General features: G+C 40.5%; 1 protein-coding gene across 1 annotated transcript; it reads left to right on the plus strand.

The window, feature by feature from the left end:
• Positions 1-6,547: 6,547 nt before the first annotated feature.
• On the plus strand, positions 6,548-10,953 carry LOC124284361 (NXPE family member 3-like). Its single transcript, XM_046720446.1, has 3 exons — positions 6,548-7,161; positions 7,483-7,541; positions 10,181-10,953. The coding sequence occupies exons 1-3, from the start codon at positions 6,548-6,550 to the stop codon at positions 10,951-10,953; spliced, it is 1,446 nt and encodes a 481-aa protein (XP_046576402.1).
• The last annotated feature ends 1,994 nt before the right edge of the window (positions 10,954-12,947 follow it).

Raw genomic sequence — 12,947 nt, forward strand, 5'->3', positions numbered from 1 at the left:
TATCACGGCACAGAAAACCAGAAACAGTCCGTGAAATACATGTGTACATGTACACTTTAACAAGAGTGAGTAAGTTTAGTTTTACGCCGCTTTTAGCAATATTCCAGCAATATCACGGCGGAGGAGACCAGAAATGGGCTTCACACATTGTACCCATATGGGGAATTGAACCCGGGTTTTCGGAGTGATGGGCAAACGCCCTAACCACTAGGCTACTCCACTGACCTTAAAACGATACGTACAACTGTGATTGATTCCAACACAAATCAGTGAACAACGTTGGTTCAAGGCTGTAGATAGAGGCGCATCTAATGTGTCAGTTGTTGGTGTAAGAAATCCTGATTTTCGAAATGTAACATATATTATGTACATGCAGTAAACAATACTAAATTACATTTTAAATAATTGATAAAATATATTCCAGAGAGACAATGAGCAACAGGTTTATAATCAGCTTGTATGGTGCTATGCCTGGATTAATACTGTTATAACAATATTGGATGTTCGATGTATGGAATCCTGGAAGGGACATTTCGCGTTGTGTTCGCTTTTTTAACATATCTAAGATGGGGCGGCAATGTGACAACGCCATATTTTGAATATGTCGCAATGTCGCCGTTTGGCAATGCGAAATAGCGACAAACGTTTTATTTGCGGCAGATGCTGGAGCGACACTGTTTCAAAGATCGATACAAAATCAATACCCCCACTACAATACACCTCACAGCTGTAGGAAACGTAATCGCTGTTCATTGAGGAGAATTGACCCGCTCTGGTAAGGATCATTATATCACACTGTTGAATGTAATCATTTGTACATCATTATATATCATTACATATATTTTGTTTTATTTTCTATGAGGCAATTAGGTACTGACAGTGGTTGTGTAGATGGCGTTTTGTTTACTGCAGCGTTGCGCGGTGCAGGTGTATTACCTGCCTGCTTTAGGATCTGATGTATGGAGCATCTCGACGTAATAGAACGCGTCCCTTAAGATGTCTTGAACTTGCGGGAATAATAAAATTGACCTATCCTAGTGGCTGTGAGGTAGCCTAGTGGTTAAGGCGTTTGACCAAGGTTCGATTCTTTACATGCGTACTATGTGTGTAGCCCATTACGTGTGTCCCCAGCCGTGATATTGCTTGAATATTGCTAAAAGCGACGTACAGCTAAAAGCTAAACTCACCCACTCATGTTAAAGTCATGTTTAGTTTACGCCGCACTCAGCAATATTCCACCTATATGGCGGCGGTATGTAAATAAAAGATAAAAGAGTCTGGACCAGACAATCCAGAGATCAACAGCATAAGCATCGAGCTGCGCAAGTGGGAACCGATGACATGTGTCAACCAAGTCAGCGAGCCTGACCACCCGATCCCGTTAGTCGCCTCTTACGACAAGCATGGGTTACTGAAGGACAGTTCTAACCGGGACCTTCACGGGTAGGGCGGTTAATAATAACGAGGAATAGATGAATAATGCGGACCGTGACAGTTGTGTAAGTATTGATGTAGAACGTTGTCTTGGCTTTCATATACAATGGGGAACTAGGTAGATTTCTGCTAGCAGTCAATATTGATAACAAGATGATTTACTTGTAGCATTTAACTTGAACATGTACGGCTTAAAACAAATGTTCTCGCTGCTATAACGGCAGATCATGACAGATACAAAAGTGAACACTCAAATTTATCCTCGGTTCAGTCCTATATACAGCTGTGAGATAGCAGTAGTATGCATTGATCATCTTTGAAAGCCACTAGTTTGTGTCAACTGCAAAGAATGAACACTGAAAGATCATTATATTCAAAAGTGAAGTGATACCATGTTAAGTTCTTCCTTCGCCGACAAGTTTTTACAATTTACCATAATTCATTACGCAATTATAACTTGTTTTTAGTCACGATATGGCTGAAATATTGCCGATGTGACTTAAAATCTTTACTCACTCACTCACTTGTTAAGTTCTAAAGGCACATATTACCAACGTCTACAACGACATTCTTTCAACAGCTACGTATTTCGGACCAGTCTTATAACTTATAATACACTTGAAAATATTACCACAGATAGGATACCAGTGAAGATCTGGGTTTGAATTAATTTTCAGCAACTCATGCTTGTCGTAAGAGGTTGTCAGCCTCGCTGACATTATTATATTTTTTTAAATTACCACTATTTGATTACATTTCCATTCATTTAAAAATAACAATACATATATGTGCGAATAGATGTACACAGGATTGGGTCTCTCTGTCTCTCACTCTCTCTCTCTCTCTCTCTCTCACACACACACACACACACACACACACACACTCACACACACGCACGCACACAAGCACGCATACACGCACACATATACAGATAACGGACATCCATACATGATTACATTATTGAAGCACTCTCCTCACTGTTGGTGCTATCTGTTGGCATTTACAGACTATTCTCTATAGAAATATCATTGATCATTGTATACTTGTATCTAATCATAATTGTATCTGTGTATCTCACACTTTGGCTACATTGTACTGTACCTGTAAATAACAGGTTCTTACGTCACGTAAATTCATAATAAATGTTCTACTTTGTAAATTGCTCTAGTGCTATACGTGGTGTTTTTTAAATATATCACCTGTATGAAATCAGAAATATATCACCTATTGTATTTGATTGACCAGTTGAGCCCGTATCGTCCACATAGAGCACATGTAGGGATATTATCCGTGGGGTGTGCACGTCATACCCGGCACCCCAGGCGTGGTCCAGCCGACGGAATGGATGACAGCAATACTCAAGACAAGTATCCTGCATCCTGCAGAGGATGCCATTAAGATGTGCTGCATGTGTGGCTACACCAGAAACTGATCTGCACGCCCGACATTAATTTTACGGTTATGGGAGAGTGAGTTGGCTTTTTACGCCGCTTTTAACAATATTCCAGCAATATCACGGCGGGGGACACCAGAAATGTGCTTCACACACTGTGCCCATGTGGGGAATCGAAAACGGGTCTTCGGCGTGACGAGCGAACGCTTTAACCACTAGACGGTTACAGATATAAACCGTCATTACACATCGATGTCATTTTCTCAGTCTTTTGTTATTTTCAGTCTTTTTCTAATTTTCCACAGGGAATCTCAAAGCAATTTCAGCTCCACAACTGCCATTGTGAAAGTTTCTAGACGATCCGGGTTAGAGCTGGTCATCAACAACCCATGCTTGTTGTAAGGGGTGACTAACGGGATGGGGTGGTCAGGCTCGACTTGGTTGACACATGTCATCGTATCCCAGTTGTTTACATCGGTGCTCATAATATCAATCCCTGGACTGTCGATGTATAGCCGTCACAAGCTGGAATATTGCTAAGCCTGGCGTTAAACAACAAACAAAACACAAGAAACAAACTTGAGATTTGTTAGTTTCGTCATCAGGCTGGAATGCTCCGAATGAAATATACGTTGTTTGCTGTCGTGGGACTGGCGGTGATCTTCATAATGTTTGGTGTTCAATTCACTGGAAGGACGCAGTACTTGGGACAGAATATTTCAAGGTGACCTTTCTTTATGTTTACAGCATGAATCTTTCGCTTTAGTCGTAACTAATACCGCTCCGGGATACAGTGGAAGGAAGAGTAAACATGTCATGATGAATGTACAATGTGAATGATATATAAATATTGCAAAAATGAGAAATAACGCCAATCATTGTTAAACAGTATATGTCATATGAAGAAATTATTTTGGATCAATTCTGCCTGTTAATTTTAACGTTTGGTGTTCAATTCACTGGAAGGACGCAGTACTTGGGAAATAATATTTCAAGGTGACCTTTCTTTATGTTTACAGCATGAATCTTTCGCTTTAGTCGTAACAGCTAGACCCAGCACTTGCTGTCACTGCCTGCTGAATGCATGAATAGTCTCCTTGTCCATAATGCTGGGTATCACTTACTTGATAACTCCACGGTATTAGCATCTGGGGCGGTGGGGTAGCCTAGTGGTTAAAGCGTTGGCTCGTCACGCCGAAGACCCGGGTTCGAATCCCCACATGGGTACAATGTGTGAAGCCCATTTCTGGTGTCCCCCGCCGTGATGTTGCTGAAATATTGCTAAAAGCGGCGTAAAACCAAAACTCAGTCAGTCAGTCAGTATTAGCATCTACACCGAAACGTCGCATCCATTGCATTAATGAAGTTAATGGATTAAAAATCGTTCCTGTTCATTATACCAGCTTCTAAAGGCCACTCAAAGAAGGGTTTATCTCCCATTCTTCAGACAGTCATTCTTCAGACAGCTTAAAACAACAACATTTACGGTCTAGTGCACAGCAATCGAGAAAGCTGTTACCTTTGGAACCCAGTTACGTATTTCAATTAAGAAAGGGAACACAACCACATTGACATATGTATGTATATAATCTATTCATATGATATCATCATGTTATCATGAATAACATGTAATGAAATGTTTATTCATTGCATGTTCATCTGTATTCATATGTGTCAATTACAATTAGGTGGTAAATTTTATGCTCTTTTTGTAGATATCTCGAAATCATTTGATTCGGTAAATAGAAATAAACTATGGAATATTTCACGAATGCATGGTTTCAGTAGTAAAGTGAATAAACAAGTACATCTAGTGTTATGGTTTATGGTGAATGTGGTAGATTCCCGATGCACGTATTTTCTCAATTAAGGCTATCAAGTACTGGTTAAGATTGTTGAACATGCCTGCACATAGATTGGGGTCTTCCCACTTACCCAACTCCTATTGTTTCAGTAGAAGAAATCACTGGGGTGTGATAATCCCCTTTAATCCCTTATTTTGTTCCCTGTGAAATAGTATTCGGGACCAAATGTGATTTAAACATATTTATTTCCAAAGAAAGGAACCGGATTGGTAAACAAGCATAAGCTTATATGAATACCGCTCCGGGATACAGTGGAAGGAGGAGTAAACATGTCATGATTAATGTACAATGTGAATGATATATAAATATTGCAAAAACGAGAAATAACGCCAATCATTGTTTAACAGTATATGTCATATGAAGAAATTATTTTGGATCAATTCTGCCTGTTAATTTTATAAACGAGTGCACTGAAATTAAAAGTTCCTTGTTTAATATCGAGGAACAGCTTTGGTTTCCAAACAAAATCCTTTAGCATAAAAAGTACATAATTTGACGTGTATCGTTGTAAGGAGTACATGAGAAGAATTAATGATCAGAGTCTTCATAGTTGTGGCCACAAGAGCAAGATGATTTTGGAGATATAAATCTTTCATATTTGCGCGCATTAAGGTCACTACATTCAAGTCGGAGACGAGAATGTTTGATTTGACAAAATCTGCTTCCGAAATTTAAGTCAAAATGACTGTAGATATTATAATCATTCAAAAGTACATTATTTGCATCTCGATAGGCACGGTGATTCTCTATGTTCAGCCGGTAATGAATTCCATAATTAACAGTATCCGGGACCAAATGGGATAAAAATATCAACTATTTTTTGCTCAATATTTATCTTTATTTATTATTTTTATATATATTCGTCAATTAAATCTCAATTTGTAGCAAATGATATGAATATAATTCACTCGGATCAAATATAATTGTTAGCAAGTGGTGTGATTATCAGTTTATCTTATGAAATATGCTCACCGATGGTCATGAGATTGCTTTGATTGGCCCTGATTGGAGTGTTGGGTGAAGTTATGTCACAGCTAAAGCAGGGTGAACAAATTCACTCTGCACAATCACTGACCCGTAGCTGTTAATCTCTTTTAATCCCCCAGTATGTTGGGTAAGTGGGAATGAGCCCATAGATTTCCCAAAATGTGTTACAGTATGGTGATAGTTTATGATAGTAATGGAAAACATAATTGGTAAAGAATATAAAAACATTGCTTTTTAATATTGGTTTTGGTAACGCATGGTATGACCAAAACGTTAGCCGCAACCCTAGTTTTATCATATCAAGAAATATAATTCACCTGGAAAGTAGGGGTGTAACGATGCATCGAACTATTGATGGATTGCAATTGTTGAGTCTCCGATAGCAATTAATCGATCGTAGAAACGAAAAACTATCGATGCGTCGATAGTGTGTGTGACTTCCGTTGATAAATGCGCAGTGCAAAACACAAGAAGCACCAGATTCGTTCACTTTGATTTAGAGTTACCCGCCCCTGTTACCTCTTAAACAAACTTGATCTGGGTTTGAAGTTTCTTGTCAGTTATCAAAATAGACTGAGACCACTTCAGCGTGATAGTATTTCATAGAAATTATATATTCATGTGGGAAATGACTTCAAATGAGACAATTCAAGGAGAAAAGACTATCGCTATGGCAATATTTGGTTGCAATAGACTATCGCTATTGCAATAGTTGGTTGCAAGAGACTATCGCTATGGCAATAGTTGTTTCTCCATCAATAGTCACCCCTACAACACACTCATTATATGTTTTCTTTTTGTTCTCTAAAGGACACAGGTAAATAGAAGATGTGAGGGGTGCTGGCAAAACAAGAAGACCCAAGGTAGCATGGAGTTCCTGGAGGACCTACTGCTCGACAAAGTAACCTACGATATCAATCATCTTCCCTCAGAGACCGCCTCCAGGGTTTATCTGGATAGTAGAGCCACCATCAAATTGGGAGATGTGTTCACAATCACAGTTCGCCTGTATGACGGTTACAATAGGCCGCTGAAGCGCGGAGGCGACGTCCTGTCGATAAGGATGCGGAACTACACCAACGGAGCAGGTTCGGTTGGTCACGTTGTCGACCACCATAACGGAAGCTATACCGGCATCCTCCGCGCATCGTGGACCGGAAGTGTGAAGATATCGGTGTGGATACTGTACCCTCGGGAAGCTCTGTCGATGTATCTTAAACACATGGGTCCTTTCACTCCTAGGAAAACCATCATGTGTGTATTCAAGAACAAAAACGTTGCGACCGAGACACATGGTTTTCCCTCCGTCGATGCATTCAGACGGTTACCATTCTGTAACATGACAACGGAGAACTACGGGCTGGCTTGGTACTGCGGAAAACCGAACAACCCTTTAGTCTGCCATGACTGGGTACAGTTCAGATACAAAGTAAACCAAGAACCCGAGTGGACGAATAAAGAAAAAGAGACGTTCTATGTGAGGTATGTTGGCATCTCGCATCTCTCACTGCAAACAGGAACAATGGACTGAAATTAAATTAGGGCTGGCTATCGATATAGATCATAGAGATACACAACCTTTAACTCACAGTCCCTGAACCGCATTATTTTTCTCTTCTGCCCGACACTTCCCGCAATGCTAAAACCCTCAATGAAGCAAATCTAGATTTCCTCAGGGATTCCCCACCTCATTGGGGATCCTTTTCAATTTTAAAGACTTATTTGTTTCTATCGAATGTATATATTCAGAGACTAAGCCACAAACTGCAGTTTATGATTCTGATTCTCTTTTCATAATTTCAGTGCTATGCAGGTACGGAGAATACGAGATTCAATATCAGTTATAATCTCCGGACGACCGGGTGAGATATTCTTCTTACTATCCTATTCCATTGGTTGATCCTACCATCCATATACAATCACGATAAGCGCCATGCCAGGAAAAGCAGCAATTTCCATGCTCACGCAAGTGAGTGAGTGAGTATGGTTTTACGCCGACTTTAGCAATATTCCAGCAATATCACGGCGGGGGACACCAGAAATGGGCTTCACACATAATTGTACCTATTTGGGGAATCGAATTTGGGTCTTCGGCGTGATGAGCGAACGCTTTAACCCCTCGGCTAACCCACTACCCTATGTTCAACCAAAGAAAAAACTACAGCATATTGCTCAAGTCCAACTAGGGTTTTCATTGGACATCATTTTTGGCACTGATGCATATTTTAAGAATGATCCCCAAATCCCTTGTCAGCTACAAGGCAGGCTTTGGCGACGTTGTACGTCTGGTGATGATGTAGCGTTTGGAATGGCCTCGTTATGTAATTACATAAGGCCATATTTGAGTAAAGCATGTTGCCACAGATTACTAATGGGCTCAGTTCAAAGGGCATTAATACCGTATTGGACCGTGGCAAGTGTGAGAAAATCTGCGGAGAAAAACCCATTAATGCGAAATAAATTCATTGCAAATAAATCCTTTTAACATCTGTTGGGTTCTGCAACTTGTTCTGCTCTTACATTGAGAGAGCTTCACAAAGTCTGAATGTGAAAATATTACCCACTCTGTGTTTAAATATTGGATTAAATTAGTCAGAATGGGTTTAAACAGATATCCACATGAATGTAATAAAATGCTGAAAAAACTGGGGTAAAATTAACTGGGTTTCAAATATCCGTCTTTTTGTGTTTGTAGTCCATGGGCTGATATAGGTGACCTCCCTGATGAGATAGCGACTGACTTGTTGAGGTCTTTGGACTCCTTTGTCTGTCATATGTATGGTCAAGTCACACACAATGTAAATAAGGCTTGCTACCAAATCTTCATGAAGAAGTTAAAACCCAAGGGAGGACAGACTATGACAAGCTATGAAGATGTAGACATGAGACTCCTTCCATCTTGCAGAGACTCCCTACACATGCACATGCAGCGTGCGATCACCAGGCCTTGATCTTGGTCAATGCTGACAAGAATCCCCCTAGTGTTGCTCACCCTGTAGGGTATGGGTGGCTGAAAGAGGGAGTAAATGCTCTGAAATGTCAATGGACCATAGGCCACACCTTTCCACAAGGGTTGACTGACATAATATCCAGCAAGAACTTAGATTTGAGTAGAATGGAGGATTCAGACGAAGTTGAGATAGAGAGTCTTGTGGACACAATCTATGATGATTCGGCATAAAGGTACATAAATATAAGTAATGGTAACTCAATGTTATAAAAACCCAAAGTGAGTTAAACCACCATGCTTTAAGTATAGCTGTAACATTAATTTTGATCATTTTAGAGCAGTTGAAGAAATAATACGTTTTTTAACCAACTGCCAACTAGACAGTGTAGAAAAACAGCATTCAAGTCTGATTTCCCCCTTAGACACAATGCATTTTTCAAATTTAAAGTCTTCCTGTGCCTCTAACTAAATAATACATGTTAGATATTTTCATTGTTCCTGATAAAGGGCAGTTATAAGAACGAATTTTGTGAAAAAAAGAAAAAAAACTGATTTTCCCAAATTTTTACCCCCTGGCCCCCCTCTTGGGGGGTCAGGGCATGAAAAATACCGAGCACCCAGACTACAATAAACCATCTCAAAGTCTTTCCATGCTTTAAGTATAGCTGTAACATTAATTTTGATCATTTTAGAGCTATTGAAACAAGAATACCTTCTTAAAACAATTGCCCACTAGAAAGTGTAGAAAAACACCTATAAAGTTTAATTTTTCCCTTAGACGCAATGCATTTTTCAAAGTAAATGTCTTCCTGTACCTATAACTTATCAATAAACCTTAAATATTTGTTTAGATCCTGGTAGAAAGCAGTTATTAGAATGTATTTTGTGAAAAAAGCGAAAACTAATTTTCCCAAATTTTTCCCACCCTGACCCCCTTTGGGGGGTCACTGCGGGAAAAATCCCCCGCACCCAGCCTGCAAACACCTGGAATTTGAATGTACATATGATAAGCTTTTAGGTATTCACACGTATGGTTATGCCAAAACTTTGTGGATGAAAAATTGTTCATGTATGTGTTTATGCCAAAATTAGTGGATATTTATGTCCAGAATTGGCAAGCAATGTACAAGCTACACATTTTTTTGAGTAATTATAGTCTTGTAAAATTAGGATTTAATCCCGAAGCGTATATGCTTCTTGCAGGTTGCGTAGAGTTGAAACTGCTTGGTTGCCTTTCCTTGGCCATTGTAAAACACTTTTTGTCGGACTCACATCCATACTATTATTCACATAATTATCAGTGACAAAATTCCATATCACAATAACGTTTGCCTCTGAGTACACGCATCCACATACGTACGCACGTACGCACGCACGTACGCACGCACATCCACACTTACATACATACACACAGACATGGACACACACATCAAACCATCTGCACATCCATACCCATTCATCCATCCATCCATGCATTTCAGTTACCATCACGAACGTTGACATACACTTGTTTGTATTCCACATGTTACCACGCCCTGTCCTGTGTTACAGACTCTGCAATGACGGGAACAGCAGTGACATCATGCGGTAGGTCAGACTTCACAGACACGTGGACCCAGACCTACACTTCCGGCTTCTTCTACCGGAGGAAATGGCACAGAACGTCCTGCATATTGACCATTGATGATCACACATTGCGGAGATGTTTTTCCAACCGGCGCCTCCACATACTAGGGGATTCTACTTCCCGTCAGTTCTTCTCCGATCTCTACCAGAGGCTAAATATGACAATGGTCACTGAAAAATGGACAGTCGCAAGGTGGCACCGTTACACCGAGGCTCAAAACAGGGACATGATGTTCAGAATGAGCTGGGCTCCTCACGAACTGCCCTTGTACTTCGCAGGCAATAGAGCTTCTGCGAGGCCTTTGTTTGTTCACATCGATGACATACCCAGCGGCTCAAACGATTTAGTCATCGTACATATTTATGCGCATTTCCGGTTTCACCATCCTCGTGTGTTCAGGGAGAGTATCCGTCGCGCTGCGCAGTCAGTCCGGAAGCTGCTGCAGCGGTCCCCAAGAGCTGTAGTGGGAATCAAAGGCACTCACTATTTCCGGTTCCCCTCCGACACCATCCACTCTGGGTTCGGTCTGGTGTTCGATTCTATAATACGGGAAGAGTTCAGTGATATGTACTCGAGAGTGATCCTGATAAATGTGTGGGACCTTATCTTGGCCTCTGACATTCTCATACTACACCCGCCTGCATGGATGGTTAAGATCCTTGTTGACAGCTTTCTGGGCTATGCGTGTTCTCGATAGACATAACATAATGTGTTGGCAAATTAGAGGTATATAACGAAATTATTATAGCTGTATTTTTTTATATTTAAACCTCACGCTACGCGTTCAGTTTTAAATCAAATTTAGAGCTATTACAATTTCGTTATATACCTCCGAATGTCCAACGCAGTATGTTTATCTCCGTTCTACCACAACAGTTTTTATTAAGATTTGAAATAAATACCTACTGTGTTGGAAAATAAGAGGTATATAACGTGATAATATACCGCTGAATGACTTAATTAACTAATCACAATCCAGTATTTACTGGAGTCATGTGAGAATAGAAATTGGCTTCACACATTGTACCCGTGTGGGGAATCGAACTGGGTTCTTCGGCGTAGCCACACGGCTACACCACCACCCCGATAGACATACGAAGATACTTAATATTTTCAATGTCATTCATCGCACAAACGTACAGCCAAGATGGACGAAGATCAATAAAGGGAGACAGCCCTTGTGAAAACTTGTCAGTGGTTGTTGTGAAATCCAAGATGGGTGCGCAAGTTATGAACCGTGAACGCATGCCTGATAAGTAATATCCTATTACAGTGAAGATTGCTAGATTCTGGTTAGTCAATATTGTTATCAAGCGTACAAACTATCATTTAAATATTTACACAGTTCACTATTTGTTACGAGGGAGGAGTGCAGAGAAAGGAACAGCCAGGTTTACGGGAAGCACGAGCACAAGTGCCGACAAAGTCATTGATTCATTAACCTGTGCTGTGCCGTCTCCATCCTTTCTCGCACACCTGGCTGTTCCCCTCTTTGCACTCCTCGCTCGTAACAAATAGTGAACTGTGTAAATATTTAAATGATAGTTTGTTGAACAACTTTTTTATTATTAGGATATAAATTCTGCAAAAAACTTACGGAGTTGGTCTGATGTTTTGATTATGATCAGCGTTTCATTGAGTATAATATGTTTATTTATTATATGTTTATATTTATATGTTAGATTGAAATTCATCGGTCAGCTTTTGAGCCAAACGGACTATAAAGCCAATTACACCAATACAACAGTTGCTACAACCACCACCCCTATATATATTAATCCTATTACTGCGGCGGCGCCTGCAACTACTTCAACTACTACTGCTACTACTACTACTGCTACTACTACTACTTCTGCTACTACTACTACTGCTACTACTACTTCAGCTACTACTACTACTCCTTAAGCTACTACTACTACTGCTACTAGTACTACTACTACTACTTTAGCTACTACTATTACTACTACTACTACTGCTACTACTACTTCAGCTACTATTACTACTACTACTACTACTACTACTTCAGCTACTACTATTACTACTGGCACTAAATGTATTAGTGTTATTGTCGCTGTTACTCATTAATACTGGAACTACTACGAATGATACTACTTGCAATAGCCTAGTGGTTTTAGACTCGCCTCGCCGAAGACCCTTTTTCGATTCCCAACATGGGCACAACGTGTGAAGCCCATTTCTGGTGTCCCCCGCCGTGATATTGCTTAAATATTGCTAAGAGCACATACTACAACATATCTGCCGCAGGTAGGGCGTGGCTTTCTCCTACGCACCGCGACCCATGAAGACCCGGGTTAGAATTGATTTTCAAAACCCCATGCCTGTCGTAAGAGACGACTAACGGGATCGGGTGGTCCGGCTCGCTGCTTTGTTGACACATGTCATCGTATCCCAATTGCGTATATCGATACATATGCTGTTTATCACTGGATTGTCTGGTCCAGGCTTGATAATTTACAGACCGCCGCCATATAGCTGGAATATTGCTGAGTGCGGCGTAAAACTAAACTCACTCTCTCACTCCAACGCTCTGCAGCTGACCCACACTGACTTGGTCATCTATGCGTGCGTTTACAGGGAACAGAGTCAATCGGGGGGATATGCGTCCAGAAGAGACTATTGATCAAGTGAAGAAACGGGCTGCCAGGTGGCACAGTGGACCATGCGGTGCAG

The sequence above is a fragment of the Haliotis rubra genome, unplaced genomic scaffold (assembly GCF_003918875.1).
Source record: "Haliotis rubra isolate DU_JTF1 unplaced genomic scaffold, ASM391887v1 Scf335, whole genome shotgun sequence".
In the NCBI taxonomy this organism is placed as follows: Eukaryota; Metazoa; Mollusca; class Gastropoda; order Lepetellida; family Haliotidae; genus Haliotis; species Haliotis rubra.

What these genes read in the sequence shown, in the direction of transcription:
- LOC124284361 (XM_046720446.1), top strand. Translation starts at nt 6,548, where the DNA reads ATGGAGTTCCTGGAGGACCTACTGCTCGACAAAGTAACCTACGATATC. An exon ending in AAAGAGACGTTCTATGTGAG is followed by an intron (nt 7,162 to 7,482) that starts GTATGTTGGCAT and finishes TCATAATTTCAG; the next exon opens with TGCTATGCAGGTACGGAGAA. An exon ending in TATAATCTCCGGACGACCGG is followed by an intron (nt 7,542 to 10,180) that starts GTGAGATATTCT and finishes CCTGTGTTACAG; the next exon opens with ACTCTGCAATGACGGGAACA.